This window comes from Podarcis gaigeae, assembly GCF_964106915.1.
Source record: "Podarcis gaigeae genome assembly, chromosome: 9".
Taxonomy (NCBI): Eukaryota; Metazoa; Chordata; class Lepidosauria; order Squamata; family Lacertidae; genus Podarcis; species Podarcis gaigeae.
In genome coordinates, this window is record NC_139685.1 from 43,843,609 (window position 1) to 43,871,547 (window position 27,939).

General features: G+C 41.5%; 1 protein-coding gene across 6 annotated transcripts; it reads right to left on the reverse strand.

The window, feature by feature from the left end:
• Positions 1-420: 420 nt before the first annotated feature.
• On the reverse strand, positions 421-23,899 carry SMARCA5 (SNF2 related chromatin remodeling ATPase 5). Of its 6 annotated transcripts, none has more exons than XR_014568054.1 (24): positions 23,334-23,767; positions 18,947-19,021; positions 17,317-17,483; positions 16,575-16,675; positions 15,680-15,780; positions 14,168-14,347; positions 13,133-13,288; positions 12,908-13,039; positions 11,751-11,819; positions 11,171-11,280; positions 10,835-11,061; positions 10,003-10,124; positions 9,758-9,910; positions 9,069-9,201; positions 7,461-7,609; positions 7,180-7,299; positions 6,975-7,085; positions 6,508-6,621; positions 6,217-6,339; positions 5,435-5,648; positions 3,336-4,662; positions 2,669-2,881; positions 1,066-1,176; positions 421-707 (listed from the first exon to the last, which is right to left on the reverse strand). XR_014568054.1 is itself a non-coding variant. In XM_083755492.1 (24 exons), the coding sequence occupies exons 1-24, from the start codon at positions 23,457-23,459 to the stop codon at positions 642-644; spliced, it is 3,111 nt and encodes a 1,036-aa protein (XP_083611618.1). In that variant the 5' UTR covers positions 23,460-23,899; the 3' UTR covers positions 421-641. The 6 variants fall into 6 exon arrangements, 5 of the variants coding, with proteins under 5 accessions (XP_083611618.1, XP_083611619.1, XP_083611621.1 ...); XM_083755492.1 differs by having other exon boundaries at positions 3,336-3,454; positions 5,516-5,648; positions 23,334-23,899; XM_083755493.1 differs by having other exon boundaries at positions 3,336-3,454; positions 5,516-5,648; positions 6,217-6,303; positions 23,334-23,754.
• Positions 23,900-27,939: the final 4,040 nt, after the last annotated feature.

The window sequence follows — 27,939 nt, forward strand, 5'->3', positions numbered from 1 at the left end:
CCAGGCTTCAGCGAAAGCCTGCATTTGCCCCATAGGATGCACACACATTTCCCCTTCATTTTTGGAGGGGAAAAAGTGCATCCTATAGGGCGAAAAATACGTTAAGTTAAGAAAGCCTAGTTTGTACAACAATCAAGCAATCAGCACCAACCACTGCAAAAGATGTTTGCATGTAAGTGAATGCAACAGACCTCTCAGGAACTGGACTTACCTTTGAGATTTTTCTTTGCCTATTTCTTACTCCACATTAACAATTAGTGTCAGCACCTCTAGGTTTATCTCGGTCACTGTTAAAATAGACAACTGTAAAAGCCACTTTGTGTTGCTACTTCTGAACCCAACAAATCTTGAGCCATGAGTTTCAACATTATTCATGCAGAAAGAAAGGGACAACATATAAAAAAGTTAGTGACCAGTAAATGAAGCCTATTTTTTATTTCAAGTGTTAATGGTAAAAAAAAGTTCAGCACAGCTGTTTTATTTAAAAAAGTGAAACTACATTACTATTCTTCTAGTTCAGTAAGTAAACACATGAACCCAATGTCCTTTAATGACATAATAGTTGAGAATTGTACAGTACATCTTATGAAGACCCGTAAAATTAAAGAACTACTTTAAAGTTAGTGATAAAAACTTAGAATTCACAGCTTTAACTTCTTTTTCCTCCCTCTACCATCAGGAGTACCGTCCAGCTTACGTTTCTGCACCTGGATAGGGATTGAAAGATTAGATTTTAGCCATTAGTCATAAGTTAATTGGTCATGATCCAAAGGACCAGAGAACTACACTGAATAAGCAGAAGAGTACTTTCGATCAGAGGAGTTTGAAAGCACCTTTTGAAATGGCACAGAGAGTCTGTTAAAAAGAAAGTCAAAATTCCAGTGGCACAAACCCCCAGAGAGAGCCTTTGGAAGCCGCTACAGAGGCCAGAGTACACATGTTCCTTCAGGGGATGATTTGGTCAAAGATTCAGATACAGAAAGTGACTGTTTTCAAATTATGTGCCAAAATCAACAGGTTCTCTTCACATAAATCACTTGTAACAAATTCATATTTTACACTCACCAAAGATGGCTTTGGGCCCCGTTTTTTCTTCTCTGCCTTCTCTTTTTCTTCTAATTCCATGTTTTCTCTTTCAATCAAAGTGATCAAGGTGTTGCATCGTCTTTGCAGCTCCTGAGTCATGAATAAGGAAACAGGGCCAATTATATAGTAGCCACAACACACAAAAAGCCAACATTACATAAGTAGAGGGAAGAATGAATATGATCAAGGTAGAGCCCACTAGCACAGTGCTGTGGCCATTAAGTGAACTCTTAACAAGGAGGGTGTATATATCATTTTTGAAAAATCAGTCATAGGTTTGATTTCTGCAAGTGGTGTCTATCATATACAGAGGTGACTAAGAAGCTTCCCAGTTTGGGGGATGGGAAGAAAAGAGATAGGAAGGGGCCCATAAGTCCCTCAACCAACAGCACCACTGGACTTTAATAAATAACCACATTGGTGAATACAGCTGTCAGGGGCTCAGGAGCAGAGGCAAAGGGAAGAGAGGAAATGGAGAGCAAAGGGGAAGAATCCGAGGGGAGCGTAGGAGAAGAGGACAGTGGCCCGAGGGATTCCATGAGCCTCTCCAGCAAATCGGAAGATTCACAGAAGGGGGCGCCAGTGGCCAGGGGTAGGGGGTTCCCAAGGGGAACGCCCCAGGAGCAAGGGGGCAGCAGGGACTCCCAGAGCAGTAGTTGGAAATCAGGACCAGCTTCCCCACCAGAGCAGAGTGGGGGGGAAGAGTCCCAAGTATCGGGGCCAGTGCATTCCCCACCAGGGAGAGAAGACGAGGCAGGGCTGACCACACCTCCATCGGAGAGTCGGACAACGGAGGGGAGGTCAGATCCGGCCAGTATCACGGAAGAGGGGAGCAGTGACAGAAGTAGTGTAACGGTTAGGAGAAAGGTCACTGGGTTGGCGCGAGAGGCAAGTTCAAATGTACAGGAGCACGGGACAGCAGAGAATGAGGATTGGGAACCGGGTCCTAAAGCCCGCCGGAGGCAGGGGGAGGAGCTAAGCGACTCAGCATCGGAAGAGTCCAGAAAGGGCAATGCCCCAGCGGGCAGGAGGACCCAGAGGAGGAGAGAGCAGCGGAAAAGGTGGAGCAGGGCTAGGATCTTAAACTGGTGTCAGAGGGGAGGAGACTCAGACGGGACTTCACCGATCTAGGGTTTAAGACGTAGGGCTGCACGCTGTGGCTTTGAAATGGAAACTGAACTTCAATAAAGACTTTTGTACATTACTACAGCCTAGCGTTGGTCCTCTGTGAGCTGGGACCTAGAGGCAGCTCTGACAACAGCATTAGTGAGGTTAGCCTATACATATTTTAAGTAGACATGTGACACCTTGACTTATAGCCACGTAAGCTTACTTCATCAGTGTGCATATTTTTAGAGTGAGCCGACAAAAGACCCTCACGGTAAACTTGCCAAAAATAGGGGCAAACGCTGTAAGTACACAGGAGACAAGGCCCTAGTTGAAACAGTTTGTTCATTTTGGCCTATGGCTGCTAACTCCAAAGCAGGTTCCAGTGTGGAAGACAACAGCTCTAGTTCTCTGAAACACAGTTTCTGAAGAGGTTCCCTTCAGAAGACATTGATACATTCAAACTAATACGTACCATTGCAGTTCTAGACTTGAGGAACCAATCAAATCTGAATTGGGGAGAGTTGCGAATACATTGCCTCAACTCATCATAAACATTTTCTTTGTCAAATCCTAGCTTGTGAAGCATGCAGATTAAAAAGCGATCTTCCTCTTCCGTATAATTCTTTCCTTTGTTAGTGCCATATGATATCCTCAGCTGGTGAAAAGGTGCTTTGTACCTGCCAATCTAAGCAGAAACCATTTAATGCACAGAGCTAGACATGCATCAGTGTACTGCAGGATAGAGACATGACCCACAGCTCCATATCACTTTGAAATATGATTTAAGTTATACATAACTACACTTTTCTAGCAACACTGAAAGCATCATTTGTAGAAAATCAGCCTGTAAAACTCAACCCACTTTTTAATGGGCTATATTTTCTTTCCAATTGTGGATAATAGACTGTTTTCAAATTTGAAGTGGAGTAAACTATTCAGACAGTAATGGAGAATTAAATTTGAAACACCAAGAGCACTTTACGGTTTCGTGACTTAAGACATGTCAAGCTTAACTTCTTAAATATAGAAAAAGTAACTTGAAGAGAATAGGAAAGACAACATTTAAATGAAATTTAGTAGTATAATATATCATTACCCTGAAATGTCAGTGTAATTAAAAAGAAAGAATATATAATTACCTTTGTGTCAAGTGCCTTTTTAATACTGATCCGCCTTTGAATTCGAGCTTCACCTCTTTCAATCTGTGCCATTATCTTTTCTATATCCTGGAGTTCATTACATCGTTCCCAGAAAACAGCTGGGGGGGGGGAGGGAAATTATTGCTAGTTACATCTTACGAAAAGTTCATCCGTTTCATAATCTTAATTAGGTTAAATAAATATGAATTTATAGCTACTGATATGTAAACAAGTCAGAGCTAGTATGATGTAACAATTAGTGTTGGACTATGACCTGGTAAAATGAGTTCAAATCCTCACCCAGCAATGAAGTTCAATAGGTGACCTTGAGCCAGTCAACATCTCTCAGCGTAGCCTACCTCACAGGGCTGTTGTGAGGATGAAACGGGAAGGATGGGGGGAGGCGAACCATGCTTACCACCTCAAGCTCCTTGAAAGAAACTGTGGTGCAAGGAACTTTCATTTTATGCTTATATAATGTATGTGTTGCAGCTTTATGTGCAATACCATTTTTCCAAAAAAAAAAAAAAAATGATGCAAAAATGGCACACACGGGGGGGCGGGGGGATAAGAAAATGATGCATGCAGGGAAAAGGTGGAAGAGAGCAGAGAAAAACAGCCAGCAGTCTTTGTGAGAGTAACCAGATGCAGAAGAGGTAGCTAGAGAATAGAGATGGGTGATAACAGCTAAATAGTGCAATGTGCGATATATCATGATGTCTGGGGTGGTTAACCCTTTTGGCCTGGCAGGCCAGATCAAATGTCTCCTCAGCTTCCTCAGCTGACTGCCAGGTGTTTGGGAAGTGCTGCACATAGAAAAGAGCAAGCTTTGCATTCCTTGTGCTTGAGAGGCACAGAGCTTGCAAAGCACCTTGGCACAGTGCATCCTAAGCACCTGGAAACCAGTGGGTTATCAGGCACTTATGAAGTACTTTGAAAGGGGCTTTGCAGGCACTGTCAACTGGCCTTTTTGAGAAAACCCCACCTTCACCTTCACCACAAACACTATAAATGATGTCAGGTGTAGGCAGGGCAGGACACTGGGCTTGCCAGTAGCAGATTTGCAGGCCTAATGGGGAGAACCAACCAGTCAATTATTTCCCACGCCCTTTATTTAGGCAAATATTCACTTTAAAATACCCTGTTGAATAGAAAACTAGCATTTTAATCCATTTTACAGTGAATAAATCTCAAAACAGATTTTATGGCTGACTCAGTTGTTTTTAAGATTTCATGGGGGGAAATTCCCAAAAAACTCAAAAGTGATATTTAGGCTATAGTCAAGTACTCACTTGCCTAGGAGTAAGCTCCACTGAACTCAGTGGAGCTTATTTTTTAATAGACATGTATACGCATGTGTCAGGGGTTCAGGAGCATAGACACAGGAGGGGGAGCAAATGGAGAGTGAGGAGGAGGAATCCGAGTGGGGTGGAGGCAGTGACAGTGGCCAGAGTCATTCCACGAGCCTCTCCAGCGAATCGGAAGATTCACAGAAGGGAGCGCCGATGGCCAGGGCAAGGGGGGCTCCAGGGGGAAAACCCCAGGAGGAAGGGGCCAGCGGGGACTCCCTGAGCAGCAGTTGGAAATCAGGACCAGCTTCCCCACCAGAGCGCAGTAGGGAGGGGGAGTCCCAGGAATTGGGACCAGTGTTCTCACCACCAGCGAGAGGAGATGAGTCAGGTTTGACCACGCCCACATCGGAGAGCGGGGAAACGGTCAGGAGGAAGGTTACCGGCTGGGCGCGCGCGCCAAGTTCAAATGTACAGGCGAGCGGCACAGCAGGGAGCCCGGATAGGGAGCCAGGTCCTAAAGCCCGCCGGAAGGAAGGGCAAGACTCAGGGGGGTCAGCGTCAGAAGAGTCCAGGAAGGAGGAAACCCCAGGGGGCAGAAGGACCCAGAGGAGGAAGGAACAGCGCAGGAGGTGGAGCCGGGCTAGGATCTTGAACTGGTGCGGAAGGGATAGTGACTCAGAGGGGACTTCGCCGATCTAGAGTCAAGACGTAGGGCTGCGCGCTCTGGGGTTTGAAATGGAAACTAAACTTCAATAAAGACTTTTGTACATTACATCAACCGGGCGTTGGTCCTCTGTGAGCTGGGACCTAGAGGCAGTCCTGACAGCATGCATGTCTATTCAGACATAAAATCATTCACAGAACATCTCACAAGAAAACATAAGTTACCAGAATATTCAATGACTTCCTCTGGAGTTTTTCCTTCTACTTCCCGGGCTATATTTTCAATGTCATCACGGCCCCATTTTTCATTAGCTTTGATGAATTGATTGAAGTCTCTCTTATTCCAATTTGTGAACCCCTTAAGAAATAACAAGATAGGTATTTAGAATTTTCATGTTTCTTTCAAAGACATAGCTTGATTGGGTCATCAGCTGCCTTGAGAACTTTCTAGCTAACTTAAGGGAGTTAAAACTTTGAAAACAGTGTTCTCTCTAAGTGACCCAGATTAAGCTTTATTTATCATGTAAATTTGTATCCTACTGCCTTTTAATGTAAAACAATTCCAGGGTAGTTTACTACAAGATAAGAACTAAGAACAGCATCAGGAGAATACATAAAAACAATTACTGATTAAAATCTGAAGGAATAAACAAAAACTAAATCTGTCTAGCATCAAAAACAGAAGGCACCAAGATAATCCTTTATGGGGACAGTGGGTTTTATTATTATTTATTAAAATATATACCCCACTTGATTGTAAAAAAACCCTCAAAGTGTTTTACAAAAGAAAAAACAGTACTTTGAGTGCTTCTCAAAAACAAGTTTTAAAGAGGAAAACAAATCAGTTTTCTCTTTGTAGTATTGACAGACAGAAATGAAATGAAATGTAGACTTAGCCAGAATATGTCATAGAAGGATGACCATACCTGGGTTAGTAACTTTTCTTTTTCTTCCAACTCTTCTTCATTAAGGGGCTCAGCTTCATCAATTTTAATTTGCTCTTCCTTTTGTGCCTGGGATGCATTGGGTAAGTCAGGATTACGAGGTACCTAAAATTTACCAGACATCACCAAATACTTAAACTAAGCTTTCTATATGAAAAATTATTTGACTTTGCTAAGATTAAAATAAGATAAACCAGTGGCAAATTATATAGCATAAAAAAATAGAAATTTATTTAAATTAAGATGAAAAACAAAACATTGATCCTAATTTACCTTGTACCCAATGGTTTTTCTGTAATAAAGAATCTCTTTTTCCAACAGTTCAAACAAACGTGGTGGAAAGAACTGGAAATCCTGAACATTAGGCTGTTTTGGAGGGCGTGGTGCCTTAAAAAAAGAGACACAGAAATCAAAGAAAAGAAATCAAGGCTATTACACCATCAGGCCCACTAATATAGCAGGCAAATATTAGCAACTACAGCCTCCCCAGAACAAGAACTACACAAGATACAAACTACAAATCATGCCAAAGGAAACAGCAGCAGAATAAATGTTTCTCAAATAATAGGACCTACCATGGCAGTCTGTCAAGAGTAGTAGACTTGTGTAGTATGCTTAATTTTACACAAAATGGGTATTTTGGAAAATAAAGGCTTTAACAAACTGATTCCACCCCACCCTCCCCATAGCAAATAAGCTAACTTTTTTCTATTTATGTTCTGCTTTATGAATTAGCTTACTTTTGGTGCTTTTGGTTCACTGACACGAAGAGCTTCCCTGAAATAAGCATCAACAGCATAGTTTGCTTTTCTCTCACGCTTAGGTGGTTCAATCCACTCTGTAAATGCCATCTGCAATAAGCAATATTGTTGGTTAATGAAATATTAACGAGTCTACAGATCCCAACAACACTGCGTGAAATTCTAGTCACTAAAAGCCATTTACCTTTTGCTTCTCTCTATAATCTTCTCCTTCAAAGTTATAGACACTTGACTCTGTATCCACCGTAAAATTTCTGAGTGAGCTTTCACCCATGTTGGAGAGTTTCTCATTCATTTCTGCAGTCTAAAAATACAAGAACCATTTTTTTTTTACAATAAAACTTAATGCTTCTTAACCAAATGAGAATTGCATGCAGTCAAGACAAAGCATTATTAGTGGTATTCAAATTTTGACCTGGAAAAAATGAAGCTCACATTTTATTCTGGTATAACATGCTAACTTACTTTCTTTGCCCCTCTTTCCAAAATACCATCAATATCTTCATCTGTAATTTCACTCTCCTTGGAAGCAAAGACATGGGTAGCTCCATGCCTAATCATCTGCAACATTTCATCTTTCCCCAGTTTGTTCAGATTTTGATCCACTAGTCTTCCTGAATATGAAAAATGTTGTTAAGAAACAGAATGTAAAACTAAAAGTCAAGTACTTTGAAATTTGCTGTCATAAGAATGTTTTTAATTTTCTGTTTTGAAATCTGGTCAGCCATAGAAGCAGTGCTATTATTTGAATTGTCATTTCTATTGTATTCCCAACAATGCTAAGCAAACACTTTTGATTAAATTAGTATGAGTGTACTCAATCTTTAAACACTCTACTTTTGCCTATGCAGTGCAGTTTACATTATTTTTTTCATAGAAAAAGAGATTTTCTGAAACAATACACAATACTTGAGACAACAGGTGAACTTCACTATAACCTATAGAAAACAAGTAATATTTAAACACTTGGATCTCTTTCTTTCTGCCTGGCAACATGTAATGTCTGATAATAGCTTCATAATCATTACAGACCATACTTTCTGAAACCACTTTCATTAAAGGTATTTTTGTAGACTTCCTGGTTTTTGTGCAACTGAAATAATATTGGTCACTAAAACAATAAATTCTATGTAAATTAAAAGTATTTAATAGTACTGATTTAGCCCATGGAAGTTATACATCTCCCTAAGATTACTTAAACATTTTTCCTTTCTTTCTGGATTTAAAAAAGTCAAAAGTAATTCTTCACACAGTGCAGTTTAAAACTGCAGTATTTCTTGCTAAAATCTGGGCAGCTTCGAAAGGGGATTAGATAAATTCATGGAAGAAGTGGCTATTAATTTCTAGTAGTAATGAAGGCTACCATATTTTTTGCTCTATAAGATGCACTTTTCCCCTCCTAAAAAGTCAAGGGAAACGTGTGTGCATCTTATGGAGCGCATGCAGGCGGGAGGCTCTGCTCAGCGCTCCCTTTAAAGAGTGTGTGGAGTGTGTGTGCGGCTCTTGGGGGCTTTTCCGCAAGGAGGGAGCGCGGCTCTTGGGGGAGCCTTAGCCGCATGCAGCCTCTCCTGGGCAGCAGGATGAAGGCTCCCCTTGCCCGGGAGAGGCTGCGTGTGGCTATCCCATAATCCAGGACAGCCAATGGGATTGCTGCGCTGCGATCCCACTGGCTATCCTGGCTTCTGGAATTCAGAATATATTTTTTCTTGTTTTCCTCTTCCAAAAACTAGGTGCGTCTTATGGTCTGGTGCGTCTTATAGAGCAAAAAATACTGTATATTTTAGCTTCAGTATGTGATGTAGTGTATCCTGAATACCAGTTGCCAGGAAACAGAGCAGGAGAGACATTGCACCAATGCCATGAGGCTCCAATAGGCATCTAATTGGCAACTTTGGAAAATAATGCTGAGCTAAATGGCCCTTTGGTCTGATCCAGTAGGGCTTTTCTTATGTTATGTCCACACACTACTACAAAATGTGCATCATATAACAGCTTCTTAACTTACTAAAAACACCCAGTATCAACCAATATCACTGTGCACACTTGTTGAAAGAAAAGCCAAGTTCTATTTACCTTGTTGAATAACTATGGAATCCAAGCGAAGTTTCATTTCTGCTCTTTCCACTATTCTTTCTTCTACAGTGTTGTCTGTAATAAACCTGAATACTCTAACAGTCTTTGTTTGACCAATTCTATGTGCTCGATCCTACAAAGAAAAGAACTCAGCATTTAAGTTATCCACAATAAAGCACTAGCAGTATACTGAACTATATTCATGCAACTCTGCATAACTTAAAATTTATTCATATGAATGTAGAAGCCAACATCTTGAACAACTTGATCAAAAATGGTAACACTGAGAAAAACTTTCTTTTATTTATAAAAGTACTTGTATACTGCAATTCATAAAAAAGAAGCAATTTACAAAAATTGAACATAACCCATACAATTAAAACAATATAAAATGTTAGACATCAGTCAGCTACTGCCAACTTGGGGAATAATTAACGATACTCCTGCAGATTATCTCAGTGTCTTATCCGGGATGTAAGTGTTCAGGGAATCCCTGAGTTACCCTGGACCTAAGTTGTTCAAGGCTTTGTAAATCAATACAAGAACATTGAACCTGGATCAACAGTAGATAGTACAATTTTAAAATAGGCTCTTGTAGAGTCAACGTGTATAGCATGAAAATGTGTTCAAAAACAAAGCAGAAGGGAGATTCAAGTTCATGATTTCTAAGGTATTCTTATGAACCTTACCATAGCTTGTAGATCTACTTGAGGATTCCAGTCTGAATCATAAATGATTACAACATCAGCTGTAGCCAGATTGATTCCCAAACCACCAGCTCGTGTGCTCAGCATGAACACAAATTTTGAGCTTCCAGGTTCATTGTACGCATTAATGGAGGCCTATATAAAAAATGAGTCAGTCAGTACATCAATACTGGTTCATAAATTTTCAAATAGAAAAAATATTAAGCTTAATTCTTCTGAGCACCTACTTGTCTCTCATCATGAGGTGTCTGCCCATCAAGCCTACAATATTCATAGTTTCGCCACATGCAATAATCTTCTAAGATATCTAGGACTCTGGTCATCTGACTGAAGATTAGGACACGCGAATCTGTTCAAGATTTTAGAAGATAGTTCAAAGTAAACCGCACTCTCAAACCAATTAGTGATCACTCAAGAATTTTAAAGAAACAACTGCAAAACGTATGGCAATCCAGAGGTATACATCAAATACATAACTAAAAACATTAATTACACAATCACATACTATTTTTATGCATAAAGCAACTATGAAACCAATTTAGATCAGCTGTTCATCATTGTTTGCAGAGGTGACATCATATGACTGACAGGTGGACCATCCATCAGGATTGACGGAGGAAGACGCATCCCTGGTCCACACCAACAGGCAAATATTTGAACAGGTTCTATGATTTTGAAATATTGTACACAACTTCTCCAGGAAGAAGGGCTGCCAGAAAGGGTTAACTCCAGTACCTTGCACCTAAAGGAATATTTGCAACTAGTCAATTGTTTGAATAATGTTCAGGGTACAGAAAAGGCTTCTTCAGGAATAGTCTCACTGCTATAATAAAGCTTAAGATTCCAGGATTTCACTAACAGGCAGACCCTACAAGTTGTGTATAGTACTGTCTAGGATCTCAATACACCAATCTTGTTCCATTTAGTAGTAAAGGCTGAAGATCACTAATATATTCCTACAAGGCACTACAAAAAGCCCAAACTGGGCAAATACTACCTTATCAAATAAGAAAAGAGGCAGTTTCCCACCTGCATTTACCAGTAAGATAAACATGTTACCTTGTTCCTTCAATTTTGGCAACAGTTTGTCCAAGACAACCATTTTGCCACTGTTAGTAACCAAATGCATATCTGTTGTGTAAGGTGGGCCAGGCTCTGCTCCATCAAACAGGTATGGATGATTACAACATTTTCGCAACTGCATAAGAATGTTCAGTAATCTCATTTTGTCCAGTTTTCCAGCAGAATTCAATATATCAATGTCCTTCATTAAGATTCTTGTGTACCTGTATTGAAAGAGTAAGGCAACTGAGGATCATGTCACACAAAGAGTTTCATACACAACCAGCAAGATAAAAGATTTTGTTCACTTATATATTAATTTCAATTACTTACCATTCTCTCTGCATTTTGCTGAGACCTACATATATTTTAACTTCCTTTTTCGGAGGCAAACTTTTCTCTACTTCAGCTTTAATACGACGTAAGAGAAATGGTCGTAGCACCTACCAAAAACACAAAAAGCAGCACATTACTTCAAATTGCAGCACTACACATGAAAGACTTATTCACATTACCGATACTTCAGAACTATATTGCTTTCCACCCCCTTTCAGTATGACAGGCTGTATGTGCTGAAGGCATTCCATACATATGTAAGATACAAAAAGATGCAAACAAATAATTCCATCCACATACAAGTGTATGCCTGATTTCTGGCTCAAAATACAGTGCCATACTTTGTATCAGAGGCTTCCCAACGATATTAAGTGGCAATTGAACCCAATCTCTTATTAGCCCAAATATCTACAGTACATCAATTTTTGTAACATATCAACTGAAGCTTGCAAGCAGAAAATTATTCACCTCCCAAGTACAATGCATATAGAAAGTTGACTGTGTTACATAGAAGAGTAGAAACATTCCTGTGAAGTTCAATGGATTAAACTAACTGATAGTATAATTAAAATCTCACCATATGGAGCCGTTCCACTAGTTTTTGATCCCCAAGACAGTTGTTTGTATCAAACCATGAATCAAAATCCTGTATTGAAGTATTAAAAAGTTATAATCAGTCACATTTCAGAATAAGATTACCCATTATTTGTCTAAGAACAAAAATTGGTATTTATTGTTGTTATATAGTTCTGCAAAGGCTAAGTCCAAGTTTTCAGGAAGCATACATAACTCTTCTCGTTCAAGCTTTCCTTGCGAAGTTGTAAGAATGTTCTGGCTCTGTTCCTCATGAATTAAGAGACAGAATATGCTGCAGATTCCCTTCAGATATGTATTTGAAAATTAGGTGCTAGGCACTCATTAACTCACAACTCCTACCTTTCTTGCACTGACCATGACTTCACATAACACATGCACTGACACAAGCAATGGATAATACAATCCAACTTCCTGCCCAGCAATGCTTTGCAAACCTACTTTATGCCAGTTTCACAGCTGACACTGGTTCACATATAATGCCAAAACAGAACCAAAGTAAAGACTGCATTGGGAGGAGGAAAAGTTACACTGGAAAGTAATGTTCACAAGGCTCCTATTTGCAAACCACAGTTTAGTAAAAAGTCAAAATTACACCTGCCACTAGCCAGATAAGTCAATTTTCATGTCCAAATACAAGGTAGCCCAATCAGCATCAATAAGGGATTATTTCTGCCTTATGTGCATTTGAAGATTCTAGAGACCTGCATTGGTTTGTTCATTAGCATAAATACATAAAAGTTATTCTCTCAAATAGAAAGTCTTCCCACTTTTTCAAATTATTTACATAGCATAGAATGTATTTTTTTAAAAAAAAATAATTCTAGCTAAATATGCTTTCACTAATTCTTCCTTTTGTTGTATCAACTATAATCTTACTCTGACAATTATAAGTACATTTGAGAAGTTTTGTGGCTAACAAAACTTCACCTACACCACCTTCCCCCAACCTGCTGCCCTCCAGACATTTTGAACTAGAAACTCCCATAAGTCACAGTCAGTGGGTTGGGGAAGGCTGCTATATACGCAAACCACCAAGCATTATAAGAGATCTCTCATGAATGTGCACACCAAATATAAGTAATCAACAGTATTTGATAGGCAAGATTAAAGTGAATTTTAAAAGTTGCAAACCCTTACATCAGCTGAATTAAAGACGTCTGGCAGTAAAAAGTTAAGAAGTGCCCAAAGTTCATGCAAGTTGTTCTGTAATGGTGTTCCAGTTAACAGTAGTCTATTTGTAGTCTTGAACTCTCTCACAATTTCTGACAACTGAAAGAAAAATACATATATATATATATTAAACTTGCAGAAATATTTTTTGCATGATTTAAATATTTACATCCACTGGGTGTTTCAAAATACCTTTGATTTTTCATTTTTAATCCTGTGAGCTTCATCAATAACAAGGTATCTCCAGTTAAATTTTTTGAACACCGATTTCTCTTTAATGAGCATTTCATATGATGTTACACAGACATCCCATTCACCAGGCAACAATACATCTCGTACAAATGCAGCCTATTAATAAGAGGGAGGAAAATGATTTGAAAAACTGTAAAAATACAACTATTATTTCACATATTTCACAAAGTACCTTGGTCACCTCAGGTTTGATGCTGGTTCTTAAAAGTATTTCTCTAGACCAGGGCAGTCCAACTTTCCATACCAAGTGGGCTACAAGAGTACTTCAACACAGAAGCTGCAGGCCACACACAGAATTAAATTTCCAAATTATAAATTAAAAGTGTTTGTAATATATTTATTGTAATATACACAATTAATAATGTATGCACTTTCATTAACAATGCATGACACAAAAACTTTTTTTTAAGGCTTTAAGATTATTTTTATTGAATGTTGCCAAAGTCCCCATGGGCGAAATGTAGCCTGTGGGCTACATCTAGATCATCTTAAAATGTCCCTACTCTAGATCATCTTAAAATGTTCTGCAAATTCAGGACGATATAGAATTAAAGCCTGTGGGATGTGGAGAATATGGGGTTCTGGGTGGCATCTTTCCTGATTCAGCACACCTGTCCTTTTCCCCCATCCTACCACATCAGAACTTAAAAGAAAGCTGGTGCATTAGAATCCAAGAACCTGAGTCACAGTCTCTGGAAATCTGTTTGCTAATAATACATAGTTTGTTGCCTAGCTTAGCTGTTGCTTGTTTTAAACTAAGAGCCCTGGTTTGTATATTCTGCTACAGAAAGATGCTTTGAAAGTGAAACTAAACTTAGCAGAAGTCCTTCTCTTGGGAACATAAAATGAGAAAAGGGAGGAGCACAAAAGCATATTTCACTCAAGGTGATCCACATGGTACTAAATCTTGGTTTAGCATTATGTGCTAAGTACCCCAGAAAAATTTAGGGAAACACTGAGGTGGTTCATACTCACTCGCTGGTCTTTGTCACCTATCAGACATACTGCCCGAAGAGTTGGCACCCATCTCTTAAACTCACTCATCCAATTATGTAAAGTTGATTTGGGAACTAATACCATATGAGGACCAGGAATATTTCTGTAGTGTTTCATATACCCAAGGAGAGAAATTGTTTGCAGTGTCTTTCCCAGACCCTATTAACAGAACATGTATCAAGTTAACTTGAGAAGTTTCCAGTCACCAAGATAAAATAACTAATATATACATAGGTAGGGGGTTAGACTAGATTACCCTCAGGATCCCTTCCAATTCTATGAGTTATATGTCTTCTCCCTTAAATATTCTTACTAGCCAAAAAGACACAACGAACAATAGAAATGTCCTCTACTCAAGACAGAACATGTATAAAGAAGACATCCAAACACAGCTAATTCCCTTAAAATTTTTTAAGGCGGGATATAAATAAAAAAAATATTATTATTATTATTATTAAAACCACATTTTTTAAGCTGTCTGTTTGCAAATGGACGTGGGTGGCACTGTGGGTTAAACCACAAAGCCTAGGATTTGCCAATCAGAAGGTCGGCGGTTCGAATCCCCGTGACAGGGTGAGTCCCCGTTGCTCGATCCCTGCTCCTGCCAACCTAGCAGTTCAAAAGCATGTCAAAGTGCAAGTAGATAAATAGGTACCGCTCCAACGGGAAGGTAAACGGTGTTTCTGTGCACTGCTCTGGTTCGCCAGAAGCGGCTTAGTCATGCTGGCCACATGACCCAGAAGCTGTACGCCGGCTCCCTCGGCCAATAAAGTGAGATGAGCGCCGCAACCCTAGAGTCAGTCACGACTGGACCTAATTGTCAGGGGTCCCTTTACCTTTATGTTTGCGAAACTTTCAATCAGTGCACAGGCATGTTTAATTTCTCTTTCAGCTGTGCTAGACAGGATTTGTCCATTATCCAAATTATCAGGTGCACATTTTTCTTAATCATCTTCTCCAACTACATGCTGCATTTCTCAATATAACGTGTCACATGCCTTAGAAGCTATATCACTTAAACTGAATTTGGAAGCAACTTAGTCCGGAAGCAACTTTCAGCTGCTTGCCAGAAGTAGGAACAATAAGCAGTGAGGACATGTTGATGCCAGTTTCTCAAGCTTCTTGAATGCTAATTATCCAACAGATGGAAACATCTTCCTACAGTCTCAGAATATTGGCCTTTCTAAATGTGAAACACTCTTAATCAGAAAAGCAGCAACTTGAGAGCCTACATTGTTCCACAGAGCAAAAAAGATATTCTCTAGTTGGATTTTACTGAGGCAAATCAGCATATGAACGTCATTATGTACTGTAAAGTGAACTGTTGTTATTTGCATTTGCTGTTAGGCATCTAGTTTAAACCAATGACAGATGTAGCCACAATGTAGTACAAAGACTCTGACAAAAAGAATGTAGTAACTATTTCAGTTTAGTATAATTACATCTAATTTAAATTTGATAATCTCAAACAAAATCAGTTGTTGCACATACCATTTCATCTGCTAAGATACCATTGATGCCATTTTCATACAAAGAAATGAGCCAATTCAACCCTCGGACTTGATAATCACGCAGTTTTCCCCATTTTACATCTGCAACAAAAACAGTATACAGTATAAAATAGTTAACGTCACCATTAATAATACTTCCAATGACGAAGAAGAAAACACAAGAGGATATAAGAATATTTTAGTATATATCCTAACAGTGAGGATGCAAATCCTTGGGGGCACCAGGACCAGAGACGCCTCAGCTGCAACAGCAACTAGGGTACCCAGAAATGTTTCTCTCAGTTCTACCTGCAGATTTGCCAAACTTCAAGTTTTGGTCAAATGTCCTAACATCTTGTTAGCTACAGCACAATACTTCCATAGGTAAGCCAATCAACACAGATGAGGGAGAAAGCTATCCCGGTTGTCTACGTTTTAAAAAAACAAACACACAGTTTAGCTGGTGCACTGTAATGACAGCAAATTCCTCTTGGCAACGAACATGAAACACACCAGGGGAATAAACCAAGTATTATAAAGGATCCAAACAGACTATGTACACACTGCCCAAACAGATCACTACATTTTTATTACCTGCAATTACTTTTGGTTGGTCGATATTTGGCAAATGTAAGGGTTTCTGTAAAATTTGGCAGAAAGCATTCTCCGTTTTAGTTTTAAAATACCGTATTTTTCCATGTATAAGACTAGGTTTTTTCCTTTAAAAATAATGTCAAAAATTAGGGGGCGTTTTATACTCTGGCTCATCTCCCCTCATTTTCTTAAATCTGAGTCCCCCAAAATGGGGAGCATCTTAGATATGGGGGCATCTTATAGATGAAAAAATACAGTAAGTAATTGATATTGTACCACAAAGAGCAAAAGCCACTACATACATGATGGAGAGTCTTCAAAGCGGGTGCAGACATTAGTGGTCTTTGAGCTTTCTGTTAACAGCTCCTCATCCTCTTCCTGTTCAGTTCTGCGATGGCGGTAGCTAAAAACAATGCATCAGTCTAAGTATGCAGCAACTACCATGTATACCAAAACACTCTAAGAAGCTTATTGCGCGAGAAGCATAACACAAGTACAAGGAAGACCCTTGCCACTCTTTCCACTTCCATGTCCCAACTGGAGAGGAAAATAGTAGTAAATGACAGGTTGCAGAAGTGAGCTCTCATTCCCTTCTCCAATCCCAAACTGAAAAGAGCAGCAGGAGACTGTCCCAGAACTCGTGGAGTTGCAAGCACAAGGTCAGGAACAACAGCCTGCTCCCCTCACAGGCAGTATCTGGTAGCCATCAATTTGGAGCTGGCTACAAGCCAGGCAATATCTGTGAACCCCTGCAATACCTAAATACCCTGATCTATGTTTACCTGTATTTAAAAGATTATTTCCCCAGTCATGTGATGCTAATAAACATTGACTTTGTTTTTAGGAAGTTGTCTACACTATGGAATAAACTTAAAAGAAAAAGAGTTTACAGACAAGTGGCTTTCTTTAGAATTGTGCTTATACATTGGAGTTCATTTTTTTAAAAAAAAAAACTACCTCACCACTTTTTATGCTCTAGATTGACACTTGTCTGTAAAAAGGATAATAATTTCAGTGATAATCAACAGATTGGGTAGTACTCACTCGCCAACTGATAGGAGATTTTGTTTTTCATCCTTCTTTATTCGTGGCCGTCCTGGTTTCATTTTCAAGGGTGAAGTTGGAGTCTTTTGAGCAGCAGGCTGAATGAAATGAGCAAACAATTCTGTTTGCTTCAACAGATACTCAAATCTGTTTGCTCTGTCTGTTTGCTGGAATAAGAATGAAAAACATAAGCAAAGATGCAAGCAGGATTCTAGAATTACATTAGCTTTCAGCATGTCAGAATCAACTACATATTGCCCCATTTAAAAACATCCTTCCTGTTTAGGCTAAGAACATCTAAAGATGTACACACACTGAACATTCAACCCTAGTTCTGAAGACAACTCTTTTTGACATCAAGTTCATTGCCATGGTTAAAAAGCTAACATGTTGTCAATGTTTCTACTGGGGGGGGGGGAGATGCAAATTTTATCTTTAATTAACCCTCCAAGGTTGAAGAGTAGCTGAGCAAAGTTCAGAGGTTTGTTTTTAAAAAACACTAATATCTACTGAGTTCTCACATGCACCATTAACTGAAAATATGTAAATGAACATTTAATCTAACTGCTGAAGGCTTGAGATGCTATGTGTGTTCCTTCCTGTAGTTAAAAATGTGCAACCACACTGCTAGTAGGAATGCTAGTCATTATCTGAAATTTTTCACTTCATTTCATAAATAATTATTTTACTTCATTTCTGTGCCAGGTACATTATACGTATGCATTTTATAATTCTTGTTCCAAAGAAAGAATGCCTCCTCCAGTCAGGAGAAAGCAGGTAGCAGAAATTTCCACACAGCAAATATTAACTGCTTAGACCATGAGATGAAACAGGTATGCAAATAGAGAACATAGCAACAGGTTCTTTAAGACTAGAAGACTATATACTTTCTTCTTTTCTGACTCTCCGCTGGCAGAATAATAGAGAAGGATAACATGAAAGCTGTCTGGATGTCCTACAATGTTTGCAAGTTTAGAAACATGGCAGGATACTCAAGTGTCTGGCTGTTACTTCTCTGTTTCTCAGGCAGATACGCACAGAAGACAGCAAATATCACAAGTCCCTGTCATGCAAGTTGTCTTTCAACCCTTCTGACAAGACAGGGTGGGAGGACAGGAGAAAGCAGAGAGGAAAGGAAAGGATGTCCAAGCCTGACACAAAAGCAGCTATTTAGTCTCTAAACATCAGCAGTGGTCCCACCTGGCTCTCTCCATTCTTTCAGAGCCTTTTATTCTTAAGGTAATAGGTATTGAGAAACCCAGGTGGAGACATCAGTGCCCTTCAAAAACTATCACTTACCTAGGTGCCAGGTCACATGTTTCACAACTGTCCTTTTCCCCTTATGGGAAATTCTAATTCCTAGTTCATAAGAAGGGGGACCAGGATGTAATTGCACTCGACTTGTGGAAGCATCTCTTGTTATTACCACAACTGTCCCTACCACATTGAGCCTATGAATGGTGCAAGGTGGGGGAGGCCATGGAGAAGCAAGAGGTACAAATGAGAAACAGAAGAGATCTGTGGCAATCTTATTTGCATTGTGATGTGAAATCTCAGACAAGAAGAGATTAACATCTTTATCAATCTTCTAAACCATCTAAACAATACTTATTAGTATACAACTACAAACCATTTTCTCTTCATATGTAGGATCTGGTTCTTGGTTCTCTTTTTGTATTCCTGGAGATTCGTCATCAACCACATCCTGGAACATAAAAATTAAAGAGAGATACTTTGTTTTCTTTGTGCACCTCAAAACTTCACAAATGTATCAAGTATTTAAGAAGCAGGTAACCCAAAGTGGTGTTTCTCATGACAAGCTGCATATATCCACTATTTTGTTTTTTTGGCATGGTTATACAGTTATGATATCACTTCTGATCTTTTTTTTTAACAGCCTACCCAATCTAACAACAGAGATGACAAACTACCATATTTTTCCATCTATAAGACGCCCCCATGTATAAGACAACATTTTGGGGACAACAACCAATCACCAGTCCACCCTCTCACTATCCGTGTATAAGACGCCCACTGATTTTTGACATTATTGGGGGGGGGGACCTAGTCTTATACACAGAAAAATATGGTATATTAACATTTGTTGTCTTGATCTCATGTACCTTTTAATAATGTTGACTGTCCAATGTTTATTCCTTTCTCCCAATTTAGAATTATATAACCATCAAATTGCTGATCATACTGGGTCTTCTACTGAAAATTGTTAATCTAAATATTTTTCCATTATTCATTGCAGAAAGTTTCAGTAGACATTTTGTAACTTTTAAATTGATAGATGAAGAATATTGTAGATAGTACGTTTCAGCATTTAATTCTCCACTCAATACAGGTACTATAGTAACATGGTAACAAGTATGATGGGAAAGAAAGGCAGTAGGGGGGCTTTATAACACAATGTATTTCCAGTGCAATGTGAAATTTATTATATAGCTATCGGAACCTATATAAACATTTTCTTTCCCTATGGCCTATTTAGTGAAAGCAAATTATAACCTGGGGTGGGGGAGAGAAGGAAGGCAGAAAAGAAAACAATACATATCACTTTAAGAGGTCACAAGGAAATTTTAGTCAAACAAAATAATTAATAAGAGTTCATTTTATTTAAAAGCTAATTTACTGACTACCAGTTCTCCAGTGTATTTGTTTTTAAATTGGCCAATATAGTTTCAATGAAGTCTTCAAATACAGTCCTGCATGAAGCACTTTATGGCAGTCCAAGTGGATTATCATCACACATGAATTGCCATGGCCAGAAAAGGAGCCAGTGGGCATACCCAAGTTTGTACGGTAATAAGAATGCTATTGGTCACTGTTGTTACACCAGCCATGAAGCTGAGTTTTTAGGGGCAGTGTAAACCCATCCCACACAGATTGCACACTAACTATGCTAAGTAGATTTACTCCTGCTGGCAACAGCCCTCCAGGTGCTCTGTGCGTGTTTATGTGCACACATGTGTTTCTTCACAGCTCTGCTACCTGCATTCCCCTGATTGATGCCAGAGATTGGATCTGGGACATCTAGCATGCAAGGCATTTTCCACTGAACTGTGGCCCCAGTCAATATTTTTTTTAAAGTAATATTGAGGAGGTAAGATGTAGCAATGGATTTAGCTTGAATAATGCCTCCCTTTTAAGGCATTTAAGTTACAAACAATCTTAAAATTCCTTGTCTTGTAAACTGTCCCGTCTGTCATCTTCAAATGAAGGATGGCATTATAAACAAACAAACAAACAAACTGTTCCAAATCCAGATCCTGTCAGGATTAAGTTTCAGTTTGTTCATCCAATCTTCAATTGCATTCCCAGGATTAAACAATGACAGCTAGAGTTGGTTACTAGCAGCATACTGATATCACTGTACCCAAGGTCTCCAAGCCATATCAACCAACAATTTCATGTTTTGTAACACAGGAAATAAAATGGAACATTTGCACAACCCACAAGCCAGCAACCATGGGGTGGAACCCAGGGCCACCTCTTGCTCCAATCACTTTAAGACGCCAACCTGGAAAAGTTATCAGAGTTATATATTTGAAGAAGAAAGACACTGAGGAGATCTGTAAGAGTCAACAGGGATGACTTTTCCCATCCATTTCTCCTATAAAACCAGATCTAATTCAGTATCATGCAAATAAATCCTGGCATTTGAAAGAAACTACACATTTCAATATCTAAAGGAAGAATTGACACTAGACTGAAGTTATTAAAATCAGTTGGATCTACTGAGGACTACCTTAATGAGCAGGCAGGGACTGTAGGGACCACTCTCTCATCAAGGAGGCATATAGCAGCACCTCCATTACGAAGCATACTATCTTCCTATGACATATGTATTTAACCAGGGTGAGCATGGATACTTTTCAATTTGTACAGCCCAATGATGTGGACAGGATTATTGGCAATGTGAGAGCTAGATCCTTGACCTTCCTGGCTCATTAAAAAGGCCAGTGGGAGAATGGCTGAGTGGGTAAAGAGAGGGTCAATGCCTCCTTATAACAAGGAAGGGTTCCAGCATGCCCAAAGGAGGCAGTTATAAAACCTCTATGGAAAAAGCCCTCCTTGAATCCCACCATATTGGATAATCAGCTGCCTGTTTTCAATATTCCCTTTCAGGGCAAGATACTGGAGTGTGTTGTGGTATCTGAACTCTAGTGGTTCTGAGATTCAACAGATTATCTTGGAGCATTTCAAACTGGTTTCAGGCCTGGTTATGGGACAGAAACAGCTTTGGTTGCCTTCATGGATGACATGCAAGAAACTGTACAGGAGGAGTATGTCCCTGTTGGTTCTGCTGGACCTTTCAGTGGCTTTTACACCATCAATCATGGTATCCTTCTGAGTCTCCTTTCTGAGATGGGACTTGGGGGCACTATTTTACAATGGCTCTGTTCCTTTCTGGAGGGGCAAACCTAGAAGGCGGCGCTGAGGGATTCCTGTTTGAACCTTGGCTGTTAGTTAGTGATGTTCTTCAGGGTTCTGTCCTATTCCCATGGCTATGGAACTTAAAACAAATTCCTGAGCTGCAGCAGGTGAAGGACCCCACTTGATCCCTCAACATGTTAAGGTAAAATGATCAGCTTCACAACACAATGGTGTGTGAAACCATACAAGGCACCCACTACCTGTTGTTATTATAACGCCCCCCTTGTTTAAATCAGGTGGTTCAACAATTTGCAGCCCTTGTGTTTGTCTGTATGAGTAGAACTTTTAGTCTATTAGCTGTTGCTGTATATTAACCGCCAATATAGTTATATAAGGCAAGATTACACAACAGAACAGAAAAACACCGAAGACAAAACTATGAGGCTGCAAGTACCAGGAAGTAAGTCCTTTTGAAAACAGTAGGATCAGGTTTTTAACAGTCCCATATTTGGAAAATGTATATAAACTAGAAACAGGTGCACAAATGATAATACAACATGGTACCAAACAAAAGAAAATGTATGCAACATCACCATTGGTGGTGGGGTAAACGCATACAATTGACTTTTCACAAATGACTTTTCATTCTTTTCGTGGGCACAAAATATCTATCGTTATCCATTCTACCTGAGAACATCTGACCGGGCCTGATGGGCCACTTGTTATATCAAAGTATCCTAATGGAAGGCCAACCACTCTGGCTTTGTACCAGACACACAAGCATGAAAGACCTATAACCACCTAAAAAACCCAAGCAGGCCTTTTGTGTCGTATCCCCACCACAGAACCAAAACAACCCTTCAAACTGCGTGCACGCATTGGAAGCAACGAATTCACTAATCGACCCAGTTTGCAAGTAGGGTAACTTTCGTGCGTAGTCCATCCTGATTTCACTTCTTTGAGACTCGCTTCCGACAAAGAACACCTTTAAGGATTGGGCCGTTTGAGGGGATCGCGGTGTGTGCGGAGAGGGAGGCCGCTTCCCTCGGAGGGATCTGTGCGCCCCCTTCCTCCCCCTCCGTTAGCGCTCAGTTGCTTGCTTTGTCGGGCCGCTTGCCACGGCAAAGAAGCAGCGGAGGATCCCGCCTCCGGGAGAAAGGAAGGAAGGAGTCTCGTCGCTGGAGGTGCCAACCAACGCGCCCGCCTTCCTCAGAGGGGGAAAGCGAGGGCGGGACGCGCTCCTGAGGCGAAGACCCAACGCACGTTGGCGGAGCTTCCCGAGGCGCTTCTGAGAGGAGCCGCCGCTCCTCCTCCGCCTCCTCTCTCTCCTCCTCCTCCTTGCTATTGTCTCAGCCCCACGCGGCTCGGCTGGGGCCCAACCCGGCCGCTCTGAGGCACCGCCGACGAGAGACGCGGCGGCTACAACCGACGCTCCGGTCGAAGGAGAAGCGCGCTGAGGGGGCGGCACTGGACCGGCGCAGCGACTCCTGCCCCCCCCCCCACCGCCGAATAGGGCGAGCGAAGAGCCTCCTCACCGACCGGGCAAGAACCGACGACGAGGAGCTTCACCCCTTCGCCGCTGCCCCCCTCCCCACCCCCTCATCCGGGCGCCGTTTCCCTTTTTGTTTCCTCACCGCTCCTTCGGCGTCTCCTCCGGGCGGCCCCTCGGCGGCGCCCGCCCCCGCGTTCTCCGCGACGGGAACCGAAGCGCCGGCAGGCAGGGAGCCGGCGTTCTCGTTCTCCTGCCCCGCCGCAGACATAATGGATACCCCCGTCCACACACAAGAGGAGGCCTGGCTCGAAAACTCCGCCGCTTCGATATATGTATATATGAGGACGGGTCTCGCCGCTAGTTTCGCTCCGCGCGACTCGGGCCGGTCCTTCTTCTTTTATTCTTCTAGTTCTTCTTCTTCTTCTCCCACGGCCCCCTCTCGCCGCTGCCGCCCCGGCTTTCTCAGCGCGATCCCACCAACCAGGAACAGAGCCGGCTCTCGAGTCTCGCGAGACAGCCTCTCGAGGGCGGGCAGGCGGAGGAGAGGAAGGGGAGCCGAGACGCCGGCGCTCGCAGCACACGGACTCTGATTGGCTAAGAGACGAGAGAGGAGGCGGCACGGGACGCTGCCTCCGCGATTATTTTGGCGTGAGGGCGGAGGAGGAGGAGGGATTTGGGGCCGCGCGCGCGTGTGTGAGCGCGATTCCGGAATCAACGAGGGAAGGGCGGGGACTGTGTTTGCGTCATTTGAGTAGCGGGGAGGGCCCGCGTTCGTTCTTTTCGCGCGTAGGGAGCGGGGCGGAAGGCGGGATGAGGCTTGGACACGCACATTAGGACGTTTTCACACATGTTGTTGAAGGCACGTGCCAGGGTCTGTTTGGGTGCCTGCCATTTTTTAAAAATAAAATAAAATACTTGTATTGCTTTATTTTATTTGCGAACCTCTGGCCTGCTGCTGTTGCGCATCTCTCAGATAACTAAAATATAACAACTTGAGGATGAGAAACAACAATATAAAACAACAACCCGATGTGGAAGCGAAACGGGGACAGCAGATTTATCAAGTGCGCCATATTAAAAACATTACCCGCCAAAGAAAGCGAAAGCCTGCCGGAGTTCGTTTTTAAAGACAGGAAGCGTGGGGAGGCAATGCATTTCTTATTTCGATAAAGGGGTTTTTCAGTTTTTGTGGGATTCCAACTCCCTTCATCCTGGCCAGTGGTCATGGGTAAGGGGAGCTGGAGTCCAAAAAAAATCTGGGGAGCTGCTGCCTTAAAACAATATAATCCTGATCATACATTTAACTAGAGTTTGCAACATGGGGTGCGATTTTGGGGTTTTATAAAATCACGACCATTTTTTTGTTTTCTCTAGTCATGCAAAGGTGGGGAAAGCAGGACAAGATGAAATTCCCTTTTCTAAATTATTAAAGTTACAGATCACCTTTCCTTTTTTGGGTCAAGTAGGCACCTTCCCTCTTTAAAAACAATTACAAAACAAAAAAGTAACACCACTCTCATCACCCACTTTAGAGAAAGATGTGAACACAGTGAGCCCCACATCACCAGTTCAACTTAAAGACCAGTGCTTTAAACAATTGAAGCTGATCATTTCATGTGTTTTCCAATGAATAGGAGCATAGATAGCTGCCAAATTATCAAGAGGGCCACTTCTGCTAATTTTAACACCCAAGAGTCTCTGTGGCCTTTCAAATATTTGGGGCCTGAGCCATTTGGGGCACCTTGAATTGGACCTGGAAATGAACTGGGAACTAGTGTAGCTGTTTTAAAACAGCTTATATGAAATCTAAATAGGATCCCAGCCAGTAATATGGCCGCTGTATTTTGGATCAGTTGGAAGTTTCCAAGTCATCTTCAAGGGTAGCCCCCTATAGAGGACATTGCAACTATCCAGTCTCGAAGTTACCAAAGAATGGAGTATAGCCGTTTGGGTCTGCTAACCAGGCCCAAGCTGCCTTGGTCTCCCATGATCACTCGTTTATTCAGCTGAGTGTGATGGTGAATTCGCCCCAAATAGCCTTTGTTCATACGTTTTATAAGCACCCCCCCCTTCCTTTCCCTCTTTCGAGATTCCTTGCGCTAATTGAAACAGGACACACTGCCTGGAGACCTTGAAGGGGAGAGATGCCTGGCAGAGGGAGGTTTTCCTGAAAATCGCCTAGCAACGTTATCTGGGCTTCACATATTTGTGGCTCACCCTCCTAAATTCTAAAGCAGGCAGTTTTTTACAGAAGCAAAATGACAAAAAAAACAAAACAGGACAAGAACAGGCCTCTGTGGCTTTTCCTAATTCTCCATATAGCAGCCAAGTGATTTCTGTCCAAAATAGGCTGCAACTGGCAGACCAGTTGGAGCTGGGAAAAGGCACTCCTAGCCATTCAGGCCACCTGAGCCTCCAGGGACAGTGTTGAATCCAAGAGCAGCCCAAGTAGTGGATTTGCACCCACCTCCCAGGCATGAGAACTTGGGATACATAAGATCTTGTCTTTTCAGGATTCAGCTTCTGTTTACTGACCTTCATCCAACCCATCTCTGCTTCCAAGCACTGGTCGAACACCTCTAAATACTGCTGTTTTCTCTATGGCAGTTGTAAACCCTGCATTGGCTAGAATACACAGTCACAGAAATGCAGACACTTCAAGTGTGTCTATTTTCCAGGGATGTCCTTGATTTAGAGAAGCCACCACGGTTTCTGATTTGATCCCGGAATGTCCCTATTTTCATTGGAGAAATGTTGGAGGGTATAGAGTTATCCAACCGCCAAGCTGTCTGAAGGCAATCATGTACTGTATAAGGAAGGTTTTTTTAAAAATGTTTAATGTTTTATTATGTTTTTACATATGTTGGAAGCTGCCCAGAATGATGGGGCAACCCAATAAGATGTGTGGGATATAAATAGTAAAATTATCATTATGGAATGGGATGTCCCTATTTTCATTGGAAAAATGTAGGAGGGTATGAAAATGTTCATCATCATTATAATTTATACCCCGCCCATCTGGCTGGGTTTCCCCAGTCACTCTGGGCAGCTTCCAACAATTAAAAATACCTTAAAACATCAGTCATTAAAAACTTCCCTAAACAGGGCTGCCTTCCGATATCTTCTAAATGTCAGATAGTTGTTAATTTCTTTGACATCTGATGAGGGTGTCTCCCAGAGTGGGCGCCACTATCAAGAAGGCCCTCTGCCTGGTTCCCTGTAACTTTGCTTCTTGCAGTGAGGGAACTGCCAGAAGGCCCTCGACGCTGGAGTTCAGTGTCCGGGTTGAGCGATGGGGGTGGAGATGCTCTTTCAGGTATACTGGGCCGAGGCTGTTTAGGGCTTTAAATGTCACTTTAAATTGTGCTTGGAAACATACTGGGAGCCAACGTAGGTCTTTCAAGACCGGTGTTATGTGGTCTCGGCGGCCACTCCCAGTCACCAGTCTAGCTGCCGCATCCTGGATTAGTTGTAGTTTTCGAGTTTCTCTCCCATATTAACAAAAATCACCTGCGCCAGCTTGAGTTTTTTTGGGGGGGGGGCGTCATTGGACAAAATTCCCCAGTGGCCTCTCTCCTCCCTGTGATCACCCACTAATTCTCCCTCTGCTTTTGGGCCTAGTCTCCATCACAGCTCAGAGAGAGAAAGAACAGATGAGCAAGCAGCCAGGGGCAACTGTCATTCTGTTCACTTACATTGTTTGCTGGTGCTCTCCCACTGGGCTAGAGACAGAGAAGGTGAGCAGGTCACATCTCACCTCCCAGATATGAGAACTTGGGACACAAAACACCTTTGTCGTTTTAGGATTCAGCTTCAACTTCTTGGTCCACATCTAGCCCACTACTGCCAATAAGCAATACACCTCAACCACATCTCTTAATTCATATGGACAAAGAGATATAGAGTTTGGTATCATCCACATATTGATGACACTTCAGATACTAGCTTCATATATTTGTCAATTTCACTTCCTGCACTCTTTTCCTTACCCATCCCTTCAAATGATACACATGCATGCACCCCCCTACTCTAGCTCCAACATTTCTCCGTTGGAAAAGAACATCCTACTATACCCCCCAACATTTCTCTGATGAAAATAGGGACGTCCTACGGTAAAGTGAGCTCCCGTTGCTCAGTCCTTGCTCCTGCCAACCTAGCAGTTCGAAAGCACATCAAAGTGCAAGTAGATAAATAGGTACCACTCTGGCGGGAAGGTAAATGGCATTTCTGTGCGCTGCTCTGGTTTGCCAGAAGAGGCTTAGTCATGCTGGCCACATGACCTGGAAGCTGTACAATAAAGCCAATAATGTGAGATGAGCGCCGCAACCCCAGACTCAGTCACAACTGGACCTAACAGTCAGGAGTCCCTTTACCCTTTACCTTTAAGGTAAAGTGGGACATTCCAGGATCAAATCAGAAACCAGGACGGCTTCTCTAAATCAGGGCCTGTCCCTGAAAATAGGGACACTTGAAGGGTCTGCCCTACATGCACAACCCCCATTTTCCCTTAACACCATTTGCATTGCTGGGTGTGAATGGAGATAAATTACAATGTTAACTGCAGTGTAGAACCGTTGCTTTAATTCCACTTAGAGCTTAAAATGGAAGAGAGAATATTTAGTAATGCTGAGAAAACCTAGGCTGTGCACACACTCCCTTTTACTCTGCATCCTGTGTGCTCCCACTGCTGGTTTGGGAAGTGGTGTATACATAACTTTAGCGACCTGCCAGATCTATCCTGCTGTTTC